Below are 27,849 nucleotides of genomic sequence, written 5' to 3' on the forward strand. Positions count from 1 at the left end.
AGGCCATACCACCAATGTGAAGTTAGATATTCCATGAAATGACGATGAGGATGACGATGATGGCAGTATGTCGACTTCTAGAGGAGTTAAGAAAGTGCGTGCAGCTGGGAGAAGGAGCGAGGATGCACTACGTGGCTGAATATCAAGAGCGCTTGGCAATCTGTGCCTGAGCTAGCGAAAGAGTTGATCTCTACATAATTGCCCGAGAAAGAACCCTGCTTGCCTCTCAATACTTTCTCCACCCCATCGTTCATGCTGCCCAGCTGCTGCCAATCATGGATGCGGACAAATTTCTGAGGTCGCTGGGCTATTGCTGCTGCTGAGCCTGATGTGTGATCAGATTCAGATTCTACAGCCGATATTTCGAGACTGATAGGCGAAGCAGTATCTCTGAGATTGAACCAGGGGTCTTGAAAGAATCGAGTCGCTTTACGCTCATGCGTATTCCGGAAAAGAAGAGCTTTCGCTGCGTATAAATTAACTCCAATCCGAAATACTGGCAGATGACTGAAACTGAAAGCAACTGTGGCCACCCCGTGCCTTTCATAGACTCTCTCTTGTTCCTTTAGTCGCCACATACTACATGCTACATAGATTCGAATGCCTCGGGTTCGACTGCGTACTACGTAGTGCGTAGTATGATTGAATTTAAGCGGGGAAAGAGTAAAATCCACACGAATCTCACAAGTCTTCGTAGGGCTTGGGCCTCGGGAATATTCTCATGAGCATGGACGAGTATACGAGTATATCCGATGTTGGACATTGCTACAGTATAACCAACCAATCTAAGCAGCATGGACGACCCGGATCCCTCCGACCGTCCCGCCGACAGTACATCATCCCTGTCGGTTCCGGCGCCGTCCGTCTCCTCTTTTACCACCATGATGGGCGGTCAGATATGGCTGACACTGTACCTCCTCGTCCGTTCCCACTGCCGGCTCCAGCGCCCGATCTCCACAGACCATTACCCACTAGCCGCGTAGCAGTACAAGCAACCAATCCGACCATAACAACTGCCACAGCGCCAAGCTCACAGAGCGCGGATATGGGTGTGGAAGCACGAACGGCCCCCGGAGCAGCTTCCGGGCCGCTCGCAGTACGGTCGAGAAGAACAGCCCGGGCAGAGAGATAGCGAATCATCACAAGCTCAAACCCAGTTGCACGGGAAGGAAGGGATCAGAGAACCGCAGCGAAGACCCACCGTCCGCTGTATTCCTCATCGTCTCATGTAGTCGCCCGACTCGCGGCAGACTGCGGCACTGCACATGCCCAATGCATTGGCTGCGCCAAGCGTTCGAGAAACAGGTGTTGGTTACTAGAAGGAGAGGATGGTTTACCCAACCGCGCTTGAGATTGGAAAATGGCCCGGGAGGCCTAGACCGACTCTCCGGGGTATAGGAGGGTGAGGGGACAGGACAGGACTGTGAGACTGTGACTGCGAATAGTCGTGGGTTCTGTTAGGTTGCTTTACTTGGTGGGCGGAGCACGCAGCCGTGGTGGCGCGGATATTACCCGGTGGCGGGCGCTCGGGAAGGCGAAGCAGCAAGAGGTTGGATCAAAGTGATCGTAAGAATTAAACGAGCGATCATCATCGCGAAGGAACTCGTTGGCATTGGTGATCTTGGACTCGGACTCTCGGACTCTCTGACTCCAGACGAATCGCCCGTGCCTTTGAGGGGAAGTAAACGGAAGAAACCCCGAACCGGACTATTCACGGATCCAATCGCATCGCGCGACGCGCCTCTCCGCGAGCACACCGCACGGCGAGTTGGTGATTGACGGACGGACTGTGCTGAAGGGTCTGAGATCAGACTGCCGCAGAGCCATTTCAGCTCATCAGCCCAGCCCATCAGCCCCCATCAGCCTATAGACGCCCCTGCTTCCTTCCTCTCCCTCGTATGAGTCAGGGGCGACCATCACCTGGAGTGATGTACAATGGATTCTGATATGCCCTTGAGTTAGCCATCCCAATCTGACCTCCTCCAATCGAGGAATCCCAGAGGCTAGCGGGGGTCTAGAATCCACTTTCCCCGCGAGATGTCTCGGGGAACGCGGTGAAGGACGCGTCGATCGCAGCGAGAAGCACCGTGCGGGCCGGATATGAGTTCCTAGCCGAAGATTTGGGTTACTCACATTGCACAGAGGACAGAGCGCTTGTGCGAGGACGAGAATTGCGGCCAAGTCACTTTCTCAAGTGGGGCCGGACCTCTCCCCACGGGGTGCGGCGGTGGTTTCCGTAGTTCGGTCTTTGGTGCTGCGGAGCACGGGGAGGTTGAAAGCTCCTGCTTCGAAGCTCCTACTTCGAAGTGAGGGACGGCGGCCGGACATAGGCGAATTCGGACGACCTCGCCGCTATGTGCGAGTTCATTCTGCAGAGCCAGCGATGTACCATCGCACATCCGCACTCTCTGGGAGAGCATGCTCGATCTGTCTACGTGCAGCTGTGGCAAATCCAAATTCAGTCGTGCAGAGATGTGGCGGGGAGTTTCGGGGGGTGGTGAATGGGTGGCGCCCGGGGAGTCGGAATGCTGTCAGTGGCCGTCGTGCAGGCGGAAAGGTGTTACAGGTCGGCTGAGGCTGGGAGACGGCGAGGGGTCAGTGGTCGCTGGTCAACCCTCGTACAGAATATTCCTGCCTCTAATGCTGCGCGCTGGCCGGAGGACCCAAGTGTCCTTGCGTTTCTCGATTTGGTTTGGAGATCTTGCATATGAGATGCAGAGGCCGCAGATGCAGCTGCAGCTGCAGATGCAGGGTATATCCGGGTAGGTGGGAGGACTAGTGAACCGCCAGAGGACGAGCTACGAACTACACCGTGGTTAGTAGATGCTGAGCCCTATTGGGTCCAATTCTGATTGCTCATCCATCAAGCTATAGACCCGTCTAGACGGTACGATCTATAGATGCTATATTTGTCAAGGTAGCCTAGCTACATATATATGGATACACCGTAAAAACACCACTCTAAGCAAACACTCATCCGCGGCAGCTTCGATGTTTCCAACACGGACAAGAGACGAAGGACCTCCTCATCGTCCACTCCTTTCTGAGCACGGAGTCCTCCGGCCTCCGCGTACGTAGACAGGCCCTTCCATGTGAGCCCAGCCACACTTGAAGCCTAAAGCCTGAAGCAAAGAAGACCCACCCCATTCGGAGCATTCAATCCTTCAGCCCCCACCCCATCTCCGCCTCGCCCACCTCCCGAAACCCCCAAACTCCATCGGGTGCGCGTCTGCTCCATCCTAAACCACCTGCCAAATTGGTCGCAGTATGGCAATAGGCTCGGAAGGCTAAAGTGTCCCCAAGACCTGGGAAAGGGGGGCGGCCCGTCCCAAGCCGAACCAAACATGAGTCGAATGGAGCTGGATAGTTTGATTGTACCAGTCCAGTTCAAAGGTACCGGGGAACCTGTCAAACGGGAGATGGACCGAGTATGAAGATGAGGGATGTCTGTCTTCCGTTCCTCATTGGGGCTGGCCTCCCCTTGGACTCGGTAGGCGTTCATGACTGCTGCAGTCCCCGTTTCCCCGGCGGGCCGGCGGGCGCGCAAGTACGAAAGATGGAGTGCATCTAATGTGATGGGTTTCCTGGGCCCCGGGACAGAGCATGTGCGCTCTCGCATCCTCTGGTCAGTAATCGACCTGTCGGATGGTCAACAGGGGGATGATTTTTATGGTGCACCCGCGGTGGCGGTACGCTCCACTTGGTGGCGCCGGGGAAGAAGTGCGTGTCCCGGGACGCTAAGCTACAAATCGCCCCCCTGGAGCAACACGTCTCCGGTACGTCGAAAAAGGGTCGGAAGATCGAGGGTTTCCAAGTACCCGGTACGAGGGTTTGACTCAAGGGGGATCCCAGATGAATGGACCTGAGGCGGTCCGGGATATGCGACAGTTTCAGCGAGGAGGAACTCTGTTTCCAAGATCGACGGAGTCTGAGTCTGATTTGAGAGACGGATTCGTTTCCCCGGAGGATGCACTAGAGGTGCCCTTTGAAAAGGATCCGGTCTGGACTCTGTGGGATCGCGGTGATCTAGACGCTCCCCCGGCTATGAAACAAAGAAAAGAAGCCTTTGTCGCGGGGACGCGTACATTAACCATCGTCGCTGATTCGCGCGAAAACCCCTCCGCCGGCCTTCCATGATCCTGGCCTCGGCTAATTCTGCAATGGCCGACCTGTGATTTGTGGTTTTAGGAGAGATGCAGAGCCCTAGGGTTGATTCTTCTTTGCTTCACACTGTGGAGTCGTGATGGTTAATTTCAGATGGCTTCATGGCTCTAGGGGGTTTGTAAACAAAGAATCACGGAGTGGAAAGACTAAATATGAATACTACCGTAGTATTTCCATTTCTCCTGTATCGACTTGGACGGAGAGCGGAGACGCTATCGGGGACCGGCTCAATACTCATCCCCCTCCGCGGCTTTGCTCAGTTGGAGAAAGATGGGACCGCGGGAATGGCCCAATTTTGTGGATTCTTCCTTTATTGCGTCTAATTTTCGGGCTGTCCTGATCGTCGGGGCCGCACTAACGAGTTAGTTACGGAGTAGATAGTTTCCCGGCCGTTTTCTTCCCGTCTACTCGTAGTGTCCTTCTAGTGTTTCTAGCCAGTTCTTTTCGCGGACTAGCAGCGGTTCCGCGAGGCCGGTTCGTTGTTCGGAAGGTCCTCCCTCCCCTGGGCGAACAAATGAAGGCCCCACGCCCACGGGCGTTGGCCAGGCTCTCCCGAGGACTGGACCGCGGCAGACGTCCCTGGGAGGATTCCGGCGATTCTCTTTGGGTTCGCCGGTAGGATTATAATTCAAAGAAGTCGCCCTAGTCCGATGGTGTCGTCGACTTTGGACCAAGTAATAGGCCTGCGGATTGCCTGGACTATTGAACCCCTTGACCCTATCCCGCCATCAATCAAAGAAACGGTGTTGACGTGTTGCGCGGTGCCATCTGACCGCCAGACGCCGACTATCAAACATACATCCCCTGTGGGGTTCGGGCGACTGATCCTCGTGCCTAAACCACCCTATCCGAAGTATACTCCATAGGTACCAGAGTACGTCCTGGGGGTTCTGGAGTACCCTACCTAGTATATCTCCCTCCCCTCGAGCTGCACGGCACTGCAGCCCTTCCCGCAACATCGTGCCTGCTTCCCAAGCGGTGAAATCCGTGGACGGGAGCATTGGCGGATCGCGATCCAGGCTGGGATACATTCCTCTCCTCCTCGTCCCTGGGCCCGTTCACCGCAGACTATCTACTTTTCACCGGACGAGATCCCCCGCTGCACCTCGTTGGGCCGCCCTTTCGCGGAACTGGGAACGAAAGCCAGAATCTGAGATCCTGGGGGCGTTGGCCGCAAGGGATGAGCATTTTCCTGGGGATCTCCAGCATTGCTAGCCGCAAAACCAGGTAGTCTCCATCATCTCTGATTACTCCGGTTTCCCCGGTCGCATTCCTGGGAAGCCACTGATGACGCCGCTCAACCTCCATCTGCGATATTACCCGTACTTTTGGATCCTTTTGGATCGGTTTGGATCTCTGGTCAGCCATCGGAGGGAAACCCAAGTGCTCGCTGGCACAGTCTGATCTTCCCCGCGGACTGCGACAAAAAATAAGAAAAACAACGGATACGTCAAACCTCGGATTTCCACCGCGGCTGTCAAATAATTCAGCCTTTATTCTTTTTTTTTTTGATTTTTTCTTTTTGATTTTCTTTTCGGGCCAGTTCGATTTGCTGATCCGCTCGATCGTCCGCCTCACTGCACGGAAGCCGCTTCCGCCTGACTGTCGGGCCTTTTGTTTCCTGATTGGGAAAAAAAGAAAATTCAGAAAAAGGGTTATTATTAAATCTTTTTTGGGGGGGTTTTTGCATTTATTTTGTCTGAGTCGGGACTGCAAGGGTGCGGCGGCAGTCTAGAAGCCCTTCCCCGGCTTTGATTTCACACCGTCTCTTGATCAACTTGATAAACACGACTCCTCGACCTCTTTCTTTTACCTGTCACCGTCTCTTCTCACACACCGTCCTCTCTGCACCTCTTTATATCCCCTCGGATATCTCTGGTCATCTCCAGATCTGCTCTTCCTCTCCATCCCTCTCTACTCCATACTCTCCATACCCTCACCATCGACGCTTCACCTCACCCATCACGATGATTCCCATCCAGTCGCGCATACGCGACATGGCGCTGGCCAAATCCAGCACCGTGACCCCCGTGGCCAGCACCGACCCGGCCCAGGTCAGCTTCAGTTGGAGTGGTAGTTCCTTTGAGTGCTCACCACTCTCCAACCCATCTGCGCCTCCTCCCACTCCGGCCGACTCTCTCCTCGACATCCACCCCCGCAAGTCTTCTTTCTCCAGCGAGTATGGCATGGGCGCTGCGTGTGCCTTCCCCTCCTGGCCCAACCGCCCGTCCCTGTCCACCGGTGACTCTAACGACTCGTTCACCAACGCCTATCTCTCCGACGAAGACCTGCTCTGGATGCCCGAGAATGCCGGCACAGAACCCCCCGCGCTGGAAGACTCCGCCGCCCAGGCCCGCAAGATGGTCTCCTCGATGACCATGGAGCAACAGCTGGCACGCATGCGCGCCGTAGCCGAGGAAGAAGATCGCCTCCGCTTCCTGGCCAAAGTGGAAGCCCACGCCCGCGCAACCCAGGCCTTGCGACAGACGAAGATGACCATGCACGACCGCGACAGCTCCAAGCACGAGAAGCGTCGAGTGGTTCCGAGCCCAAAGCGACGCGCCCACTCGTCATCAGCCAAGGTGCCAACCGTTGCGCACTGCACCTGAGCGCACCGCTGCACATCCTCGGGGCGGCGCCGGCGCTCTCCGAACCTACTTCTTCGCTTCTGCTGTTGCTGTGCGATAGCCTCCTGTCTTCCACCATAAAATTATTATTTTTTTCACTTCGCTTCTCCTTCCAACACCAGCAGCAACCCCCACCTCCTTACCCCTCCTGGCCCCAAACTGGGGGACTGGAGAATGGAGACAACCGCCCCATCGGGCTCCGCCCGACTTGTTCAACCGTCACCCGTGATACCCGCGCCCCCGAAACGACCCAGATGACGGGGCCCAGGCAGCTGCGAGATCCGTCAGCGCCGATCATAGGCGGCCCTCTTCAGGCGCAAAGGCTCAGTGGCCCCTGGCCAATGCCAACAGGCCACAGGCTAGACTGCTCATGACGCCCGAGGGGTGCTGCTGCCTTATCGCGCGGTCGGGACCCGGGGATCTACCCGCGCTTACCTAATTTCTCAACGCTGTCGGCGCTTGCAGAAATCCACCCCCTCAGTTTCTCCCCCCACCAATTCTCACCGCTGGTTGTTTGGGCCCTTTGACTCATACTTCTCTTTGTGTTCGCGCCATGTGCGATTCTCTCCGATCCTTTCTCGCATGGAGTTACAGCGCCTTTCCTTGTTTCTTCCCTTGTCTCATTCATTGCTTCTTTCTTTCTTTCCTTTCCTGTCTATTTTTTTTTTTTTCCCCTTCGCTGGTCTCATGACTCGACCTTGACTCTTTGCATTCCGAAACGGCCCCGGTGTTCTTGCCTTGCTATACCTGTTTTGGGCCCCGTGATACTTCCTCTTCCTGTCTGCCCCGTTTTAGCGTGCCATGTCCCATTTTAGCTCAGATACCCCCAAATACCCCCCATCTTGTATCCGCCCTATTCTTTTTCGTCCCGATATCGCCTCGTCATTTCCCCCGATCCCGCGCGCTGCGCTATCTGTGATATCCAAGCCCTGCGCGCGCCACCCCTCGGCACCTTCACCCTGTCCCCTGCACCGTTCGTCCCGCCACGAGCGATCCGCGAATGTCGGTGTGAGGTGGCCCCGCGGTGTACAATGTACACGGGTACACCCGTTGGGCACGCGTGGTCTTGTTGTGGTCGGGGGGATTTTCGACTTAGGTCGCCTAGCTCTAGCTTTTCGCAATCTAACCCGGCTTCTCTCCAACGGTCTTTCCCCTTCCGCTCTAGTAAACCAACTGTAGAACCGTAGACGTAGTCGAGATCGCGTCGGCGGCTGGCTTCGTACATACTCGGCCCCCCATGTGCGACATGGCATGCGCGCGATCAAATGGGATCCATGTGCGAGGGGGCCTAATCTACCTCGTGCGAAGCCCTGTCATGCCTGTCCTGCCTGCCCTGCCCACTCTCACATACCGTACGGGATGGCCGCCTGTCGGAGTTGGCGAATGGCTTGGGTATGGTCCCGCCTGGGGGGGGCGCTGTCACTCGCATCCGGCTGACGGGCCTGCAGATGACATGCAACGGTGAGATTGGGGGTTTGCCTCTGGGCGAGTGGGGGCGCGACCCCATGGAGTCCCCAAGTACATCCGCCATCCGCCATCCACCATCCACCATCCCGAATGTGCATCCTCGGGAAGTAACGAGATGAAGAATGCCGCGTACCGCAGGACTTGTCAGGTCTGGCAGGTGTAGAATTCTGACCTGGGCATTGCCTTTGTGTTGGCAGGGGGGCACTCGCACTCAAAACTGGCGACGGCTCCTCCGACCGCGTCTTGCGCCCCGACGCGGACTTGTCCCCGTCTGTCAGGGAAGATGATGACATGGACATGTACAAAGTCTCAGTATCGATGAAGTAGCAGTAGCAGTACGTACGACGCTTTATGATTTCCCATTTTCCCGACACGCTATGCAGCCAATGTCAGACCTGCACAAATGCTCGTCTCGGGTAAATACTGTAGCCCCCGTCTAATCGCCTCACAGTGGGACATTGTCCATGCTTCGCGCGGTCTAAGATAGGAAGGAAGGCCCCCGTTGAACCCCCTTCATTTCCTCTTCCTCATACAGGACCCTCCCGACGCCGGGGCACTCGCGTCAGCCCCAGAGTCAGAATACTTTCAGGCAGGCCTGTGTAGTTGCACCAGATCCCAGCAGAAAGCACTCTCGGAACTGTCTTGCCCTGACTGCTTGCTTCTTCGTTGGCCCAGCGGTTGGACGATGAAACGAGGAAGATAAGGTGTGAGAAGCTGTGGATCGAGCATGTCAGAAACTTCGATTTCGCAGGCGAGACCCGACGGATTTCGGCATCTGCCGGTGGGCGTAGATTAGAACTAATGTGGCAGACGGCCCGGACGATCCCGTCCATCTACTGCGTGCTGTCCGCGTGAGTTGTGATTAGCCAGGCTGTGGCGGCAGATGCGCGACAGTGTGAAATCAGCTTAACCAATGACGGCACTAGCAGGTTGAACGCAACTTGGCCTCTTCGTAGAAACTGTTTGAGTGGAGTTTATTCGGAAGTAGTCTGACTAGTGGGGGGTTCCTTCACGGATCATCCACCTTCAAAATGTAGGAGGGGTATTGCTCAGGTAGATCGAGAGAGTATTGAGATATACCGCATTCTACTAGCTACAAATTTCGAAATAGACTAAGGTAAAAACTATTATATGCAGAAGGACATCATGGGCATCTGAAGCGAACTTTCTAATCGAAGCCAAAGTCTCTATCTCACTTTCTCTTACAACCTGCCTCACTCGTCAAGTTTAGCGCAGCTCTAAAACTCATTTAGAATGCCCCTTGATAAATTGCTCTCTTGTAGACAGACACCCGCTCGATCCCAGGGGATGAGATCACATTCGGCACAATATAGACATGGGCTAGGAAAAGGAAATCTAAAGCCCTTTACCAAACAACTCCTCGCCCACTTCTTTGAGCAGTGGCTCGTTCTGCACAGCCGCCACCTTGGTCTTGGCAGACACCACCTCTTTAACACCCATTGCACGACAAAGATCAATCAGAGTCCCATCGACCGGAGCCTCATAAACAAACAGACCAAGTGCAAACAAAAGACCATGCAAAGCTTCCGGGCTCTGATCTTCACGCGAGACAGCTTCCAGCAGGGAGGCGGTCAACTCCACCTGGTCTTCTTCCGGCAGACGATCAGGATGCCCATCAAAGCGGGCATTATGATTAAATACTGCGAGATTATAGGCGAATGAGGCAGCCACCACGCGCAGGTTGGACTGAGAGTCTAGCAGGGAGTTGGTCGCAAGCCGGAGACAGGTTTCTCGTAAGGGAGATGAGGGCAAGGCGAGTTGATCTGGATAGAGGGGGGTGCTGAAAAGGTTACACGCGAGCTGAAGCGCGACGATGCGCAGGTTGTAAGGGCATGATGATAGGTCTTCTTGGGAGAGGGGCGCGATGAGAGTGAGGAGGGTGGCGTGGTTGGCTTCTTCGGCAAAGTAGCCGCTCACGCGGGGGTCGAGGAAGAGAAGACGGACGAGGTCGACGATTGCGAAATGGCTGTCGCCGGGGAGAGTGGCGTATGTGGATTGCAAAGTTGCAGCAAAGGCGTGGAGATCGGGGACTCGAGTATCTGCTGCAGGCGTCTTGTCATTGCTCGCGGAGTGACGAGCTTTGACGAAGTTGATGATGGGCGCCACACTCGGGGCCTCTTTGAATGCCATTGGAAGCTTCTGCACAAGTTTATCCAGTGGTGGGACCTTTTTATACATGACGAAATGGGTGATGTTCCTCTGCAGACTGGGGAGTCGCAGGCGGCGATGGGGATGCGTTGGGTGTGCCATCTCAAGGAGCATCCGCACATGGCCTTTGAGCTGGGCCGGACTGGCACCGCTCCATTGATCCTGTTTCTGTCCCTTCAGGAAGGTCATGAAAGTTGGTGTTGCGCGAACACTGTACTTCATGCTCACATCGTAGGCTGAGCCAATGTCGACTTTGATGAGTCTGGCATTTTCACCGGCTTCCTCTGCGAGCTCATCATAGGTTGGATAAACGACTTTGCAAGGCGGGCAGGTGGATGAAGTAAAGAAGACCACGGCGCAGGAGTTTGATGCTGCTCTCAACTCGTTTTCTAGTTGGGACAGGTTGCTGACGTTACGAACTTTGCCGAGTGTCCGAGGAATGGCATCCATAGGTTGAGGTGCTCTTAGCGCCGGGGTAGGTCTTGCTAGTGGTGCTTGGGCGCTTGGTCCGGGAACGGCACTTGGACCAGAGCCCTGTGTGATGCCCTTCAGGGCCATTTCAATCTGAGGCTTCATCATTTGCCCAAACGGAGTCTCCAAGAAGGTGCGAGGCAAATTTCGGATGTGATCTGGGATACTCCTGCCAACGAGAAACATGGCAAAGTCTTGGGTGAAGTTGTTGCAGTTATGCAGAAAGAGATCGTAGGACTGCATCGTGTTAGATTTGCAATGTTTATGATCTGAGTTTCGTTTCATGTTGACAGACCTCTGGCGTGTATATTGTCGCTAAGGAGCCGAGATACTCTTCAATAACATCGCTCGGGAGCTCCGTTTTCCCCATATGGACTTTCTCCATCGGCTGCCCATGATGGGTGCTGCCGGGAACGGCGGTTTGGATGCCTTGACCAAAGTAGTACTCAACCCCACTGACCACCAGCGAGGTGTGATAGATGGCATCCATTTGTGTCCCTGTTAAGGGTTGCGAGTACTGACCATCGATTTATGTCAGAGCACGTTTCGCTTTGCGGTTACTTGATTTGACACCATGCACTGGCATGTCACTTACCACACGCGCAAGACCCTGTAAAGCAGTTAGCGAAGCTGGGAAGATCCAAGGGAAAAATAGTACTCACCTTAGACAGGTCATAGACATATAGCTCGACATCCATGGCGACGGTTTTTGGATTTCGACCAGGGGGAGCTCGAGAACGCCCTGTCCTCGCGTTGATATGCCCCAAGCTGCGTAGGCACCAGGTGATCACGTCAGCACCGCAGGGTTCGGATGTCTTCGACCGACTTCTCCTCTTTGGGCAGGGGCATTACACATTGCTCGCATGGCTGGATTCCCTGTTTGATGCTCGGAGCCAATCTCACTACCGGGACTATATTAGTTATAACGAAATTCAATCCCGAATGCAAAGATCCAGTTTTGTTACTATACCGTCAAAGGGCTCCTCCCTCAATTAAGCAAGCTGCGGTAATAGAATAGATAAAAAAAAATTGCTAGGCTTTCTTCTATCGAGCTGCCATCCTAGATCCAGGGGCCATCCTAATCATCTCCGTAAATTTTCATTGAAGTTGTATGTCTCCCAGAGCTATTCAACTTAAAAGTGTACCCCCAGTACCACCGTGCTGCCAATCAACACCCCCCCCACACCCTACCCTTCGCAATCGAGATCGCGCATTCCACGAGCTACGCTTCCACAACCACCACACCCCACAAAAGCCGCGCGATCGTGTTCAAGCTACAACCATGGTATGTGCTACAACCTGCACTCTCTACGAGAAGCAAAAAGCACCCCAACTCACATTCTCCGACCCTAGCCGCCCAAGAGGCGTGGAGCTCCCGCCAGCTCCGCCGCCGCCCCGAAGCGCGCACGCCCGTCCAAGCTCGCAAAGGAGAATAACATTACCGCCGAAGAGGAGAACGAGATCAAAGAGGTTTTCCACCTCTTCGCTGATGCGCACGAGGACTTCCCCGCCGAGAAGGATGGCGTCATGCCGCGCGAGGACATGCGCAAAGCACTAGTGTAAGCCCCGGGCCCATCGCAATCCCTCTTCGCAGCGCAACACCGTCAAAGCTACGAGGGCCACCGTTCAGAATCTACACGTCTATCCCCATGGCTGGCACTAGCACTAATACCTACCATAGAGCCCTCGGCGTCCCACCAACAGACTCGGCCGAACTTGCCGACATCCTGTCCGCCATCGACCCAACCTCCACCGGCTACATCCCGTACAGCCCCTTTGTCTCAGCAGTCGCCGCGAAGCTGCGCTCCCGCGATGACGACGCCATGGTCGCCGAGGTCGACGATGCATACCAGCTTTTCACGCGCGGGTCGGACGGGCCGATCTCGTTGGGGCATCTGCGGCGCATCGCGCGCGAGTTAAAGGAGGAGTCGGTGGATGATGAGCTGCTGAAGGATATGATTCTGGAGGCGAATGGGGGTGCTGGGTTGAGCGCGGGCGTGACGTTGGAGCAGTTTCATGATGTTATGACGCGGGCGGGTGTTTTCTAAAAGTCCAGTGGGCTTGGTGTTACTGCAGTTGGTGAATTTGGGTGGTTTCTAATGTCTTTGGATTTGATTTATCGGCTAGGTTAGGCGTTGGTGGATATGGGCTTTTGGGGGTTGCATGGTGCCGAGAATACATGTCTCATTGATCTGACAATTCGATGACCATTGTGCTGGTAAACGTACGAGAACTGCCAGGAGAATGCCATACCGAAAGTGCCTACGGGTTTAATTGCAAGAAGCTTGGAACAATGGCCCATTTCATAACCGTTGTTGCATTGTAAATACAGGCTGTCCTCTGTGCGATTCATCCGCAATTGCAATAAAAAAAATTAAGTCTGATAGCCGAAGGGAAAAAAACCCCAAAGAACACATTGATAAGGAACACAAAGAAAGGGGGAGGACAGCAGAAGATATGACCCGCGCATCAACTATCAAATTCCTCCGAAAAGAACCTGCAATCCAATTCATATCCAGAAGCAGCAGCGAAAGAGCAAAAGAGGGAAAGAGTGAAAGTCATGGTATGGCGAAAGTTACATTCACTGGTCATCTGTTAGTACACGGACCAAGCCTATGAACTGTTGGAAAGACTTACAGAGATCTCCGCCATGCCGGTGTCCTCGCCACTAGTAGCCTGAGGAGCAGCACCGTTGACGGGAGCATTGCCCTCAGTAGGAACGTTCTCGTTCGAAAAGTAGTCGACCATCTCCGCATCGAGCTCCTCGACAGTCTTGGGCTTACCGCGGCCTGGGTTGCGACCACGGCGACCACGACCAGCGGTACGACCGCCACGGCCCTTGGCGTTGTTGGGGGCAGACTTAGGGGCAGTCGCGGGCTTGGGCTGGGACTTTTGACTGTCGAGGGTTTAGTATCATGGTTGACATATCGAGACGAAAAACTTACGCAACACGCTCGGTGAGTGGCTTGGGAGCGGGAACGGCAGGGGCGTGGGAGGCATCAAAGACAACTTCGATCTTTTCTAGTCATTAGCAGGACGTTCGAAATGGCCACGAAAAAAGGCAGTCAATCTCACCTTCATCGGACGGCCGTCAACGAGGAGTCCGTTAAGCTCCTTGGCAGCTTTGATGGCAGTGTCGGCTTTGGCGAAGATGATCGAAGCGATACCACGGCTGGTACCGTTCTGGTTGTAAGTGAGCATCACCTTCTTGACGGGGCCTGCAGACTTGGTGAAGTATTCCTATAGCGTAAACAGGGACGATCAGTATTTTCGCCTGGAAGTTTGAGCTGAAATAAAAATTGGCCGAGTAGTCGAGGGAAACAACGGCGACAGCGTGAAAAAGACGGCAAGTAATCCGGCAGTGAAAGAGCATCAGCGAGCACACAGCGGCGATAGGTCATCATGTCGAGTAGAATCGCCCCAAAAGCAAACTTCAGCACCACATGTAAAATCCATTTGACCACATGCAACCTCGCCCACAATGCCTCATCCCAAATCCCATCATGGAATGAAGCGTTCTCCCAACGCCGTTGTAGCACTTCTCCTTCCATCAATCCAGCAGGTAAGTGATGAGTTTCCGAACGACAGAAACAGGCCCACACAGTTTGCATTGCTGCTGACACGGAGTTTCGCCTTAGGTTCTTGTAATCACTCTCATGGTTGGTAACCCATATATTGCCATGAGACGCTATGTATGCTCCGATTTCTCGGCCTCGCTGTGACGGGGATATCACCCCCTGGAGCAGTGAACAACCTCAGAGAAATTCTCACAGAAGAAAGTGTCTTTGCAGGTATCCAAAGTATGTTTGCCGCTCGATAAAATCCACCGGTTCACTAGTGCGCGCTCGCTGATGCTCGTCCGAAGCTCACAACACGAGGTAGGAATGAGTGAGAGAGTTCTCAAAAAGCAGTCAGGATTGAGGTGTAATTTCAACCTCAGATCCTCGGCACAGAACTGAGAGTGGCCATGCAGGCGGGTCGCCTCCAGTCAGGTAGGCATCAACACACGAGCAGGTTCCATCTCGTCACAGTATGACAGAGCTCAACTTCTCGCTTCAGAATGCCAGCCAAATTTTTTCTTTGCAGAAGCATATGGAAGGAGCGTCTTGTCTGTGCCAGAACACCCAGCGACTACCACACCAGGGATGGGGTAGGAGGAAGGTGACAAGAATCGGACATGCGAGTCGACGTTGTTGGCACCTCGGGGTTCGAAAACAAAGATGGCGATCAAAGCCAAGGCACAAGCCTGTAGCTCAACATACCTTGATATTACCCTCAGACACATCGGAAGGCTGACAGAGTTAGCAAATGCACGATCTACCATCAGAGGGGCCCCATGCGGGAAACAAAACTTACCAGTCCGCTCACGATGATCTTGCTGGAAGCAGTCGGGGTAGCGGGGGTAGGGTGAGCAGCCTTAGCGGTAGCCTTGGTGCCCAGGGAGGACTTCTTCACGCCTCCGACCGAAGGCTTCGCGGCAGTGCGGCGACCGGCGCCACGGCGGCGAGCGTTCTGGCGACGGCTGCCGACGAGGTCGTCAAGAGATTTGTCCAGGTTGGCAGACATCCTGATAGAGCTTGTGTGGTAGAGCGAGGTGAGCAAAGCTGGCGATTTGCGATCACAAGCAGACAAGTCGCGGCAAGAACGCGTTGTAGGTGGCTACGAGATGCGCCACGGGGCGACAGCGTTTGAAGGTTAAGAATTTGACGAGAAGAAGTTGGAGGATGATCGAAGTTTGATCAAAAGGTTGTCCTTGGAGAGAAGAGAAGGAAAACCAGGAGGTTGAGAGATGGAGAGAGTGATAAGACCCGGGAAAGGATGGAAACGGAGGGAAGGGGAGAGGCAGAGGCAGCGATGGGTCAGACGGCGCTAGCCTATTTGGGAGTCGGGCACCGCGTGAGTTTTGCCTGTTTGCATCGAGGCTCTTGCTTGATTGCTTGGTTGCTCTCTTGACCAGGAACAATGTAGTGTTTCGCTGCCTATCCATTCATCTCCTGCCTGGAATGATGCAATTGATACAAATCTTTTTTTTTTTAGAAATTTAGTATGAGGCACCTTCTTCGGTGAAGGTAAGCTGCAACAGTCCCCTCGATTACAGCCCCCAGCTGCATCGCGCCCGAAATCAGCCCCTCTCCCCCTCTCCACCTCCCCCTCTCTCCATTCAGGTTGTCTGCTGCAACCCGGTTGAACATCAGAAACAATGCCGAGACACTTACAGACAATCAGGGGTAGAATTACTAGCTAGTTTCATTCTATGTAGGCCCAGCCTGTGAACAAAGATGATTGAAAGGCAATCCGCCAACTCCAGCCCAAATGATAGACACTTAGGGCCAATGAAAAAAGACATAAGGTGTGCAGTATATAGATGACGCTTTCGGAGAATAACAGACATAAATGAAGCAAGGAGGGGATTCTAGCTCTTGAGAAGCTCTAGACGGTCGCGCATCTGTTCGAGGGTCGCCTCTTGGTCCTCGAACTCGTCCTCAGCCTCAGCGGCAACGGGAGTTTGGTCCACGGGTTGAGCGACAGGCTTTGCAGGGGCCTGCGAAAGCTTGCCCTGCAGAATTTCCTGCAGAATCTTGTCCACTTCCTCTTCCGCCTCGTCCAATTCATCTTCAAGCAAAGAATCATCGGGTAGAGCCTCGTCCACATATTCTTCGATGATTCCCGCCCTGACAAGCTCCGTTGAGAGCTGGTGCATGGTAGAGGTGAGTTCCGGCATTCGTACCAAAGTGTTCACGTCCTTCATGATCCCAGTGGACTTCTTGAGACTGCCCTGGATCTTGCGCACCGAAAAGGCCTCATTGACCTGCATGCCCACACTTTGCAACTGGGCCTGACTCGTAGATAGACGGGATATCTGTTTCCGAATTCGTATGAGTTCCCTGGCAAATGTCTTGGCCTCGCTCATCGCTTGTTTGGCCTGCGACGGGTTGTATTGCGCCCGCCGGGACGCGCTGGTAATGTGCTTGCGGGTCTTGTTGTCCAAGGCTCTCAGCTGGACGAGGTCGCGTTCTAGCTGTCTTGTGTTTTGGCGAATGAGGGTATTACATTTCCTTTTCTAGATATAGCAAGTCAGTGCATGTCTCGTGTCATCACCTTGGGGTCTAGCGAAGAGTGCTTCGCTTACCTGGGCCTCGGGATCCGGCCCGAAGAAGACCGCCTTAAGTGATTCCATAATTATGGAATCGCTGAGTCCGCAAGGTCGAGCGGCGTAAATGGGTATCAAGGTTGTTCAAAGTGGTTGGTCGTGATCAACGGCAAATTGTAGACTTAGGACGAAGACCTGCGTGGAATGGCGAGGGAAATGCCTAGGCGCATCCTTTGGGTGACTGAGGTGAGGCACTGTGAAGCGAATCCAGGCAAAGTTATCGAAACCAGGAACGGAACCAAGCCGTTCACTAGAGTCACTGGCTGCTCGCTTGCGTCTTATCAGTCGCTCAGCATCGCAATGCCTGCGGCAACTAGGAGGGGCTGTTCGCTTAGTCATGTCTGACGTCCACTTTCCACGTCCGCTCTGTGGTCCCTCCTTTAAGCCTCAGGCATCACGCAGACAAACTAGGCAAACCACGGGGTTCCAGTACATTCTAGCAGGTGAATGCGGTACAGGTGCTTCCAGAGCGAGCTGCTCCCCTCCTACCTACCACACTAATTTCCCCATCTCTTTCGAAGGACTCTATCTCGGTTCTATCTCCCAGTCATCCCATATAACCTCTTTGTTGCCTCCACCTCGACCAGCATGTCTACCACCGTGCACCCCGAAGGTACGTTTTGACAAAGCTCGACTTCCCCGCTCCGCCCCAAACACCCGCCCATGCACATTCTGCTGCGAACTGCCACGAGGTTCCCGGTTTCTTTAGCCCGGACTGAAAGAGGGCTCGCTCAATTTTTCTATCTATGATTTGGGATGTGTCTAGCTAACTTGAGACCTGTTTCGAAATTTCAGTGACATGGGCCCAGCGCTCCTCCGACTCCGAGCCGGAGAAGAACTACCTCTACGTGAATCTGAAGACTCCCGAAGTCCCCAAGGAGGACGCCAAGCTGAACCTGACCGCAACCAATGTTTCCTTCACTGGCGCCTCTCGCAAGGGTGTCACATACTCTGTCTCCCTGGACCTCTACGCCGAGATTGATCCGGAGAACAGCAAGGTCAACCACACCGACCGTGAGATTGAGCTGGTTCTGCGCAAGAAGGAACTCAAGGTCGAATACTGGCCCCGTCTCCTGAAGGAATCCAAGAAGGTCCACTTCCTGAAGACCGACTTCGACAAGGTACGCTTTTGCACTGGCGCTGGTGCGGGCTGGAAGAAATCGCGGTTTGCTGACTTGATAACAGTGGGTAGATGAGGATGAGCAGGATGAAGTCGCCGATGATGACTATGCCAACAACTTCGGCGGCATGGGCGGCGATGAGGGTGGCCTGAGCAACATTGACTTCTCCAAGCTTGGTGGCATGGGCGGCGCTGGCGGCATGCCCGACCTGAGCGCTTTGGCCGGTGCTGCGGGCGGCGCTGTGGGCGCTGAGGGTGAGGACGATGACGTGAGTTATTTCCCAGCATAGTATCACACTTCTGGATTTGCTCGATCTGCCACTGACACCGACCCACAGGATGAGCTCCCCGAGCTTGAGGAGGCCGACGACCAGAATTCGTCTAAGATCCAGGAGGTGTCCTAAATTTCTTGAGCTGTGGTTAGCTTTCTACGGAATCTATGATGACCAGAAATGAAAACAAGGGTGCTTTAGGCGCCTGCGGAACGGTGTGCCGGAGATTTATTGGATTTTGCTTGGGATTTCCCGATTGTTTGTAGAGCCAAGCGTTAAAGCCCAGCTTGACCACTCGCACCACGTTGATATGCCTGATATATGGGGGTAGATCGTGATATTAGGGAACCCTCAAATCGATGAATGAATGCAGTGGTAATAACCGTATATTCTATGGCGGTAAAGGCAGAAAGGCAGAGAGGCAGAACAAAAGTAGGGCCTGGCTTGTAGCTTGGTACACTTCAGCGAACTATACAACCAGTGCAATCTCCCAAGGACCCATTTTCTTCCACACTGATCATTGAGCCTGTCTCGAAGGCCGTTAGGGCCGTGCTGGCCATGCTGGTCAGTCGCACTGGAGGTGCGCGCGAGAGCCTCGTCAGAGCCCGCGCGATGATGCAAAGCGTCTCCCCAGCCGAGCACAGCACAAAAGTCAGTACCACACCGATGGGTAGAGTAGATACGACAGATTTAGGGCTAATGCTTGGCCACTTGAGCATGCCTCTACTCTCAATATATGCGCTTCATACATATTACAATCGACAGTTCTGGAACCCATACTCAGACCTACGCCGTGCCGGCACCCTATACTTGGCGCGCCGCGGGCGGTCATTGGCTGGTCAAAGATTGTGCCGCCACACTCACCCTCGAATTTGTGGAGGCTTCAACCTTCAACTCCCCCAGCCCTGCTTTTCAACCTCATCTACCTACTCTTACCTCCCTGTGATACCCCACGTCTACCACCCGGGTCATTCCTCTCTCTTTTTTCACGTGCATCAGCGTTTCTTTCCCCTGTTTCGACCCGACCATCCCCGCGATCGGGCGCATCACATTTTTATCCCACCTTGAGCCAGTCCGGCGTGCTTAACCAGAACCGCCAACATGGCGCCCAAGAAGGCTGAACAGGTGAAGAAGAAGAAGGCCACGGTCGATGACAAGGTTTGTAATATTTCTCATTACTTAAGGCTTTTTTTTACCGCATAGATGGGCTTGCTAATTCTCCAATTTCCGACAGACCTTTGGCATGAAAAACGTACGTCCATCCCTTAGAACGCCTTATCGCGCACCGGAAACCCCGCCTCTCGAACGGCCATGACTGACCTCGACCAACAGAAAAAAGGTGGTGCCGCCAAGAAGCAGATCCAGCAGCTGCAAGCCATGGCCAAGTCTAACAAAGATCCCGATGCCAAACGCAAAGAAGCCGAGAAGGCGCAGCGCGAGGCCGAGAAGAAGGCCGCCGAGCTCGCAAAGAAGGAGGCTGCCGAGCTGTTCAAGCCTGTGCAGGCGCAGAAGGTTCCCTTCGGTGTCGACCCGAAGACCGTGCTGTGCATGTTCCACAAGAAGGGTGGCTGTGAGAAGGGCAAGAAGTGCAAGTTCAGCCATGACCTGAATATCGAGCGCAAGGCGGCCAAGAAGGATCTCTACACCGACTCTCGCGATGGTGAAGAGACGGAGGATAAGAAGAAGGCGGATACTATGGACAACTGGGACGAGGAGAAGCTGCGCAGTGTCGTGTTGAGCAGGCACGGTAACCCGCGGACGACGACTGACAAGGTGTGCAAGTTCTTTATCGAGGCGGTAGAGAACCAGAAGTATGGTTGGTTCTGGGTCTGTCCGAACGGAGGCGATAAGTGCATGTATAAGCACAGCTTGCCGCCAGGGTGCGTGGTTTTTCTTTCCAGAAGTTTCAACATTACCGCGATGTTCGTATGCTGATATTTGAACAGATTCGTCCTCAAGACAAAGGAGCAGAAGGCAGCTGAGAAGGCCCTGATGGATAAGTCGCCATTAAACACCCTGACGCTAGAAGACTGGCTGGAGTCCGAGCGGCACAAGCTGAGCGGCAACCTGACACCAGTCAACCCCGAGACCTTCGCCAAATGGAAGAAGGATCGCCTGGATAAGAAGGCCGCTGAGGCAGAGGCACAGAAGGCCAAGGAGGCCACTGGCCGGTCGATGTTTGAGAGCGGAGAGTGGAAAGATGAGGAGGATAGCAGTGAAGATGAAGAAGAAGATGATGATGATGTCTGGAACTTGGTGGCCATGCGAAACGAGACTGAGAAGCTGCGTGAGCAAAATGAGGAGGAGCGGTTGGCCCACCTTTCCGGAGTGGACGTCCCGCCATCGGACGATGCTGCAATTGCACTGGAGGCCGCTGGCTGAGCCCTTTGGCTCATCTCGAGACTAGTTTCGTGGGTCTCTAGGATCTTTTTCCTTGCAGGTTTTCCAGGAATTTACTTCGCCAGTATGATTCCTCGGTCCAATAAGGTCAGGTCCCAATGACGAGTGATCACTACAATTGCCTGGTGTCCGGTCCTGCATCTCAAGATGTGCACACGGACACTCGCTCTGTATGGCCTCGTCATGTCCCTAGAGGCCCGGTCAATGGCCTGGTTCATCTCACCCTCTTTCTTTAGGGCGGGTGTGTCAAAGATCCCGGTTGGGGATGGGGAGGTTAGATCGGCAGCTGGCAACGGGGGCAGGGTTCCGGGGGATCCTCTGTTTTCATGAGACAAAAGAATCAACGATTGATATCTTTTTATGACAGGTTGCTTTTGGTAGCAAAGAAGTCCGTTTATTCCCAGTATTGTGCAGTTCCAGTAGCAAATGATTCCTACCAATTTTCGGAATAATCTATATACGGTGCCGGTGATCTGCTCCTAGGACCGCAAATCGCGTCGCGTAAAGAACGATATGGACCACTATCTTTTTTTTGGAACCGACAATTTACCGAAACGTGTGGATGTTCTACTCCCAGCTGAGGATTAACCACTATCGACAATTCGATATATTTCCATATTCAATCATGGTTGAAAACATTATCCAATACCAAATCAACCTATATAACCCAACCCTATTTGCCTTCGTATCCAATCGCTTCAGGTTTATCATTTGCACTCTCGTCGCTGTCAAACTTCTCACCTGCCTCGTGCATGTCACCACTCCCACCAATAATGCTTTCGCGACGGACACTCTCACGGCGAATGGCCTCCTCTAGGTACTCTGGCTTAAGCTGACCATGCTTATCGTAGCGGTGGGGCTCTTTAACGGAAATTGTAACAGCATTGAAGACGTTCGTGGACTTCTTGAAGATGGCATCCATCTCTTCCAAGGAACGGTAGCGCGTTTCAGGGAAGAAGAAATATACGGCGGGGAACATAAAGAAGTTACTGGAATTTATTGTCAGTTCAAGTCCTGGGTCAAGTGAGACAAAGCTGCCCGGCCTTGGGGTCTTACATCACAGCGAAGATGATATAGGTTTTGTAGCCAATGCTGTCGAATGAAACTGGTGTAATCATCACAACCATGAAATTAAAGATCCAGTTGGCGCTAGTGGGAGGATAGTTAGTTAGATCATACTCTAAGACTCTCGCAGAATGTGAGATGTAATTTACCTCGTGGCTAGTGCATTGGTCGGTGCACGAATTCGCAGCGGCACTATTTCTGCTGGGTACAACCATGTCATTCCAAGCCAGCCAATGGCAAAGAAAGTGTTGAAGACGAATAGGAACACCGCCTGGCCGATACCAGCACCGCTATCGTCTAGGTGAGTCAACCGATAGTTGGTGCCCGCAAGGATCGCCATGGAGATCGACATGCCAGCAGCCTAATATATCCAAACTCTTGGTTAGCTATCGATGTCGAGATATAAGGTAGTATGGGCGAGCGTATGACATACTCCGAAAAGCATCAGTGGTCGACGTCCAACTTTCTCAATGATGAAAATAGGGATAAAGGAAGCCATGAAGTATTCAGTGCCATTGCAAGCGGCTAATAGCTTTGGGAGATTCCCCTGCCCAAGACCAATTTGACGATACAGCGACGGCGCCTAAACGGATTATATTAGCAAGGGAGTAAGAAAGATATCTGCCAGCAGGGGTATCTCACGTAGTATGTGATAAGGTTAATTCCAGAGATCTGCTGGAACATCTGGTTCACATAGGCAAGAACCACACGGTGGAACTCTCGATATTCGCTCATGTCAAACAAACTCCGATAAGAACCCTTGGACATTTCCTTGACCGTTTCCCGAATTGCTATGAGTTCATTCACGATATAAGGATCATCCCGAGGTTTGTCATTTAGGGCCTCGAGAATCTCTAAAGCCTCGTCTTCTCGACCTTGCATCACAAGCCATCGGGGGGACTCGGGCAAATGAATGATAGAGGTGAAAATGACAATGGCAAAGAGAATCTGAAATGCTAGCGGGAAACGCCAGGCCACCTCTGATTCGCCGATGAAGGAAAACCCTGTTTTGTCATCCATCAGCACTTGTATGTTCCTCAACCGGACGATCCTTGAAATGATTTCCACCTACCGTAATTAATCCAATAACTAAGGCAGATGCCGCCCGTGATGAGCGAACCCTCAATCATAACCATTTTACCACGATCATGGGCCTTCGATGACTCTGACTGCCATGTCGGCACGGTACTTGTGTTCATGCCGTTGCCAATACCTGTGATAATGCGAGCAATAATGAACTGGGGTAGTTGAAACGAGGTGGCTTGCAACAATGCTCCGGTGGCCATAGTCAAGCAGCCGCAAAAGATAGTCTTTCGTCGGCCGAGGGGATTACCAATGAAAATACACAAGAGAGAACCGCAAAAGCACCCTAGATTATACGATGCAACCGCGATACCCTGGTTTAAACTGCGCTGGGATCGTACGGCGTCCGAGATAGTCTCATCGATATTGTCGATATCGGGGAAGTACTTGATAAAGGACGGTAGGTCTAGCAGACCACCTGTAATACCTTGATCATAACCGAAGAGCCTTGTAAACGTAGGAAGTCAGTTGTTGGCCAGTGCACTATAAGCACCACTTATAGCGCCAAGTGAGAGCAACAGAAAGCATCATACAAGAAATCAAGGCTACCGAGGGAACTGATAGCCAAATTGAGGGCCCGGCCTCGAAAGCCAAAGAACTTCGGAATACCAAACATCACGTCCAAGCAGCGCAAAGAGCAAAGATCGATTGAAGCATTGACGACGCAGATTGTGCCATGACATCCAACGGGTTATATAGCATACACTGTTCCCCATTACGCCCCGGATTAACGGAAAAGGTAACCCGAGATGTCCGGCTTCTATGGGGGGCCGTGTATGGGGTTGGCCAAGGTACGGGGAAGACCTCAGTGGCGGGGATGGGGGGACTCGGGGAGTTCCACGGTAAGTAGAATTTGGGGGCGGCTCGCCGGCCGCAACGTAACTGGTCAAATGGCTCTCAACGACGCACGAAACCCTTGGCAAGCGTACGGGACGACTTGGTGGTGATATAGCATCGCTTGGCGTGGGTGTGGAATATCTTGGCGCCGGCATGGCACTGCTTGGCGTCTGCCTCGAAGGAAGGTGCCAATGTACCGGTCTAATGTTTTCCTCTTTTATTCCGTAATAAGCCGAAAGGGCCCCATGGGGCAGAATTCATTGTCCGAGAGACACTCGGACCTGGGGAACAATCTTGGGAGAAAACATGGGATTTAGACAGCCAACACTGATTTAACGCGCTCGAACGAGAAGGCAATGGCAGCCTTGGATTGGAGATTCTGAGCTGACAAGTATCTATAGTCAAGTTTCAACACCATGTCCTATATAGAGGATATCCGGCAAAGCGCCATCCCGCACGGAGACCCGGGCGATTGAGCCAGCCAAGACGTTACAATGCAAACCTCTGCAAGCGTTCCTCGATCAGACACGCGAAGGGCCCACGCGAAGAACGCCTTTTCTTGGCTTGCTCATAGTGGCTTGCCTTGGCTGAGATCACAGGAAACGAGCGCAGGCCAAAACATCAGTAAGCAACTACCCGACACAGACTACTCCGTAGTCTTCGGTGACGGTGAATTACGCAAAAGAGTTTAGCGCGCCGTTTCGGGTTTAGCGCCTCCCTGCGCGTTACTATCGCCGTGCGTGTTTCTATAAAGTCCCCTTCATCGCCGCTTCAACATCTAGCTGTTTTTTGCCCTTCTGCCTTTCCTTACTCTCCGTTCTCCGTGTACGCCTTGCGAGTGAGGCATTTTTGCCATTGATCCGGATCACCGAGCTCCGCAACCCCTATACCGCTAGCACGAACTGGCCTCCTCTCAGCAGCCTTCCGAGCCCTTCAGCGCAGTCTACGTTGTTTTCCCCGGCCCTTGGTCTATTTCCGCTCATTTACCACGGTTACGCTCGAGATGAGGCAAATTTGCCCTTGGTCCGTCGCGCCGACCTGCAGTTCCGGCCCCTAACCCTCATATGTCAATCGATCGGTCTGTCCACCTGCACCGCATCGGGGCGCGTTCACCCCACACTCTTTCTGGATAATGCTCCGTGTGCAGCGGGGCTTCAAATCTACCTTGGGGTAGTGAGTGAGGGTGTTATCGGCCTTGGCTGATGGCGTCCGTATCATTCGTAATCGAGGAAGACCGAGATCGAACTGGTCAGTTATATGAACGACCAGATCGTCTTAGGTGCTGTATGCATCAGGCAGTGGTTATTAATTGACGAGACGATAATAATCACAGTTTGTGCTTTCACAATGATCGTAAGGCTTCACGGCGGCCGTGTCGGGAACCAGGAAGGATCTCCGAAGGTGCACCAGGCGACCTAGTCCTACCATGTGCAAACGTCCATCTCCGTCGACCTACACAGTTTCTCCTGCCATCGTCCGCATTCCGGAGCCCACCTAAGCCCCTGTCACCAAGTGTGCCTTGTCGTCGAAGCCCCGGCAACTTCATGATCGATTAGCGGAGATGATGGAACGCGACGGATAGGGAAACAAGGGTTTGGTTCTGCAGCACGAGCGTTATGCGGACTGGAGACGATAATGAAGCTATTTTCTCTATATCGGCGCGTCCGGCGAGTTTTGTCTTCGGGCCTATACCATGGAATGACTGGCACACAGTGCTCAATCGACCTGGTAGTGACAGCTAGGCGCAGGCGATGCGTAGATATGGGGTTCCCCAGAAATAGTAACAGCGCTATACAATATAGCTATTAGATCAATTAGATAAACTCGCGAGACCCTCGTACGGTAGTGCCCTGCACGGTACATCAGTCACAGAATCGATTGGCGTAGACAGTTCTCGTCTAGATGCCATCACGCCGGAGCTATTTACTCTCTGAGCTTGAAACCGATCCTGTTGCGCACCTTACAGGCTGGACCAGGCGTAGATCGGTCCGACGAGAGGTATAAAACCATGTATTTCGCCCGCCGACTTGATGAAAGACCAGTCAAGAAACCGACTTCCTCTTTCTATTTTATCCAAGTGCTCAGATTTCTCTACATCATTCACTACCTATTCGATTTAGTCTCTTGTACTGGTCCCAGACATTATGGCCTTTTTTACAGAGAATGAACACGAAATATCCAGTAAGAGATCGTCTACAAGTATGATTGATTCTTCTAATTTAATATACCGAAGCTTCAATGCCGACTTAGCCGCGTGAATGGCCTGAAGTGGTCGTGTGCGACTATATGGTTGCCTCAGAGTTAGGCACTTACGCCAATCCTATAGTGATCGAAGATCATCTTGCTCCGTTGGGCTCGGCTTCCAATCCCATCGTGATCCAGGTTGACGAGGGTTGGTGCCGCGATGAGCCAGACCAACTTGTTTCCGATGCCGACACTGAGATCATGGCTACACCGGAATTTTGGGGTACGTTGACCGGTGCAAACTTCGCTGTCCCCGTGAAGGTTGATGCTGCCATCGATTCCTCCGTCCGTGTGCTAATCGGATCGCTAGTCTGTGCGGATCCAGAAGGACTTCAGCCATTCGAGTAGTCAACACCCGACGGTTCTCAGTCGGACCACGAAGCCTTGAAAGTCACGGTGAATTCATCTGATGCGTCGCGAGAAAGCCCCCGTTTTAAGGCTGTAAGGAAGGAGAATCTGGCGAGTGTCCACGGAGGTACGCTAGCTGATGACTATTTATGACTATTATGCTAAATCTTACTAGTAAGCGAGCAAAGCACGGAGCAAGGCAAAGCTTCCAAGACCGAGGAACCCGAGGAGGCTCGCAGCGTGCCTGATACTTCTCCGATGACCCGTAACGTTGTTCCACAAGAAACATCGATTTAATCCGATACTTCCTTAAGGAAAGGCCTCGCATGTGGCTCCTATGATATGGAATCTACAAAACGCAGATTATCGCCTGAAACAGCGGATCATATCTACCGAATCGAGTGCTTAGGCAAAACAGCCTCGACTTGGGGTTCTTCCGTATCTACTGCCATCGGCGATGAACTAGCGGCGATCCACGATCATATAGAGCACTGTCGGAATGCCGATTGTCTACAGGCTAAAGCCTTTTTTGATGGAATTCAGTCTCCTCGTGAGTGATTCCGTGCTATACAATTCAATACAGTCGCTGAGACTTTAGTTTTACAGAAAACACGCTGGCAAGCAACTCGAATAGGTCCAAACAGCTATAAGGACGAAGCGAGGAAGGCCGTGTGACCATACGATTCTATGTCCCAGAGTTCCAGAAGGGGGATATATAGCTAACAGAATTTTTAGTCAACCGAGTGATCATCCGAAAAGCCTTGTTTTCGCCAGATATACCTTGCAGCCTGGAGATTGGCAAGCAAGACGATATCCTCTTCGGACGAGGTGCTGTGGTCGTCCGTTCGGAAAGAGAAGACCCAAAATTCTTCCTCACCTTCTCCCCTAAAGTTCTCCAGGATGATCACGGTACTAATGTCCGTGCATCTCGAAAACGGTCAGATGGGATTATGATATTTGAATCGGTTCTGCCAGAATGGAAAAAGGGAGCTAATTGGCGACACGACTTCACCGGCCGAATTTCTATTAAACTTTATAAAAGGTGGCCCCCTTTAGCCTCCGATTATGAGGAACGAGAAGACTGCTTTGGAAGTATTACTCTGAGTATCCACCCGAATAGGGTAGACCCAAAATGCTTCCTCACCTTCTCTTCTAGACTATCTTCAGCCGATCACAATCCTCATTCGCCTGCGCCTAATAACGACGTACGTAAACCTTCGATAACTACCGACACTATTTCTCTGGAAACAGTAGATCAAGCTAGTACTTCTGTTAGGAAGAACCTACCGCGTAGCTCCCATGCGGGATCAGTGAAACGCAAATTATCACAGGATGGGATTCAATCTGAACTCAGACGATCGGAGCGACTGGCCAGAAGAGCTCGAACTTAACAGAGATAGTTGCTCTTCCTCATGTATTCATTTATTTCAA

The 27,849-nt window shown here is 53.0% G+C and overlaps 11 protein-coding genes across 11 annotated transcripts; 6 read left to right on the forward strand and 5 right to left on the reverse strand.

The window, feature by feature from the left end:
• Nucleotides 1-3,344: 3,344 nt before the first annotated feature.
• N7482_006848 (uncharacterized protein) lies at nt 3,345-4,137 on the forward strand (the record flags this gene model as incomplete). Its single annotated transcript, XM_056688973.1, has 3 exons — nt 3,345-3,428; nt 3,495-3,776; nt 3,853-4,137. 3 exons carry the CDS (start codon nt 3,345-3,347, stop codon nt 4,135-4,137), a joined length of 651 nt encoding a protein of 216 aa, XP_056541402.1.
• A 1,994-nt stretch (nt 4,138-6,131) lies between these two features.
• N7482_006849 (uncharacterized protein) lies at nt 6,132-6,773 on the forward strand (the record flags this gene model as incomplete). Its single annotated transcript, XM_056688974.1, has 1 exon — nt 6,132-6,773. One exon carries the CDS (start codon nt 6,132-6,134, stop codon nt 6,771-6,773), a length of 642 nt encoding a protein of 213 aa, XP_056541403.1.
• An 871-nt stretch (nt 6,774-7,644) lies between these two features.
• N7482_006850 (uncharacterized protein) lies at nt 7,645-9,091 on the reverse strand (the record flags this gene model as incomplete). Its single annotated transcript, XM_056688975.1, has 4 exons — nt 7,645-7,964; nt 8,143-8,633; nt 8,708-8,736; nt 8,792-9,091. The coding sequence occupies 4 exons, from the start codon at nt 9,089-9,091 to the stop codon at nt 7,645-7,647; spliced, it is 1,140 nt and encodes a 379-aa protein (XP_056541404.1).
• A 523-nt stretch (nt 9,092-9,614) lies between these two features.
• N7482_006851 (bifunctional C97 family peptidase/thioredoxin family protein) lies at nt 9,615-11,596 on the reverse strand (the record flags this gene model as incomplete). Its single annotated transcript, XM_056688976.1, has 4 exons — nt 9,615-11,135; nt 11,194-11,415; nt 11,494-11,508; nt 11,561-11,596. The coding sequence occupies 4 exons, from the start codon at nt 11,594-11,596 to the stop codon at nt 9,615-9,617; spliced, it is 1,794 nt and encodes a 597-aa protein (XP_056541405.1).
• Nucleotides 11,597-12,180: 584 nt separating this feature from the next.
• Nucleotides 12,181-12,946, forward strand: N7482_006852 (EF-hand superfamily Ca2+-modulated protein; the record flags this gene model as incomplete). Its single annotated transcript, XM_056688977.1, has 3 exons — nt 12,181-12,183; nt 12,252-12,457; nt 12,580-12,946. 3 exons carry the CDS (start codon nt 12,181-12,183, stop codon nt 12,944-12,946), a joined length of 576 nt encoding a protein of 191 aa, XP_056541406.1.
• A 533-nt stretch (nt 12,947-13,479) lies between these two features.
• Nucleotides 13,480-15,464, reverse strand: N7482_006853 (putative RNA annealing protein Yra1; the record flags this gene model as incomplete). Its single annotated transcript, XM_056688978.1, has 6 exons — nt 13,480-13,482; nt 13,536-13,794; nt 13,844-13,914; nt 13,974-14,138; nt 15,161-15,190; nt 15,255-15,464. The coding sequence occupies 6 exons, from the start codon at nt 15,462-15,464 to the stop codon at nt 13,480-13,482; spliced, it is 738 nt and encodes a 245-aa protein (XP_056541407.1).
• Nucleotides 15,465-16,311: 847 nt separating this feature from the next.
• Nucleotides 16,312-17,076, reverse strand: N7482_006854 (ESCRT-III subunit protein VPS24; the record flags this gene model as incomplete). Its single annotated transcript, XM_056688979.1, has 2 exons — nt 16,312-16,959; nt 17,029-17,076. 2 exons carry the CDS (start codon nt 17,074-17,076, stop codon nt 16,312-16,314), a joined length of 696 nt encoding a protein of 231 aa, XP_056541408.1.
• Nucleotides 17,077-17,637: 561 nt separating this feature from the next.
• Nucleotides 17,638-18,573, forward strand: wos2 (Hsp90 cochaperone SBA1; the record flags this gene model as incomplete). The annotated part of the gene is made up of 4 exons (XM_056688980.1): nt 17,638-17,662; nt 17,845-18,170; nt 18,235-18,438; nt 18,508-18,573. 4 exons carry the CDS (start codon nt 17,638-17,640, stop codon nt 18,571-18,573), a joined length of 621 nt encoding a protein of 206 aa, XP_056541409.1.
• Nucleotides 18,574-19,542: 969 nt separating this feature from the next.
• N7482_006856 (translation machinery-associated protein TMA46) lies at nt 19,543-20,823 on the forward strand (the record flags this gene model as incomplete). Its single annotated transcript, XM_056688981.1, has 4 exons — nt 19,543-19,599; nt 19,676-19,693; nt 19,774-20,321; nt 20,388-20,823. 4 exons carry the CDS (start codon nt 19,543-19,545, stop codon nt 20,821-20,823), a joined length of 1,059 nt encoding a protein of 352 aa, XP_056541410.1.
• Nucleotides 20,824-21,514: 691 nt separating this feature from the next.
• On the reverse strand, nt 21,515-23,605 carry N7482_006857 (general substrate transporter; the record flags this gene model as incomplete). The annotated part of the gene is made up of 7 exons (XM_056688982.1): nt 21,515-21,830; nt 21,898-21,990; nt 22,056-22,267; nt 22,340-22,489; nt 22,549-22,910; nt 22,979-23,436; nt 23,523-23,605. The coding sequence occupies 7 exons, from the start codon at nt 23,603-23,605 to the stop codon at nt 21,515-21,517; spliced, it is 1,674 nt and encodes a 557-aa protein (XP_056541411.1).
• A 2,507-nt stretch (nt 23,606-26,112) lies between these two features.
• Nucleotides 26,113-26,715, forward strand: N7482_006858 (uncharacterized protein; the record flags this gene model as incomplete). Its single annotated transcript, XM_056688983.1, has 3 exons — nt 26,113-26,379; nt 26,440-26,545; nt 26,594-26,715. 3 exons carry the CDS (start codon nt 26,113-26,115, stop codon nt 26,713-26,715), a joined length of 495 nt encoding a protein of 164 aa, XP_056541412.1.
• Nucleotides 26,716-27,849: the final 1,134 nt, after the last annotated feature.

The sequence above is a fragment of the Penicillium canariense genome, assembly GCF_028826845.1.
Source record: "Penicillium canariense strain IBT 26290 chromosome Unknown utg000004l_segment0_segment0, whole genome shotgun sequence".
In the NCBI taxonomy this organism is placed as follows: Eukaryota; Fungi; Ascomycota; class Eurotiomycetes; order Eurotiales; family Aspergillaceae; genus Penicillium; species Penicillium canariense.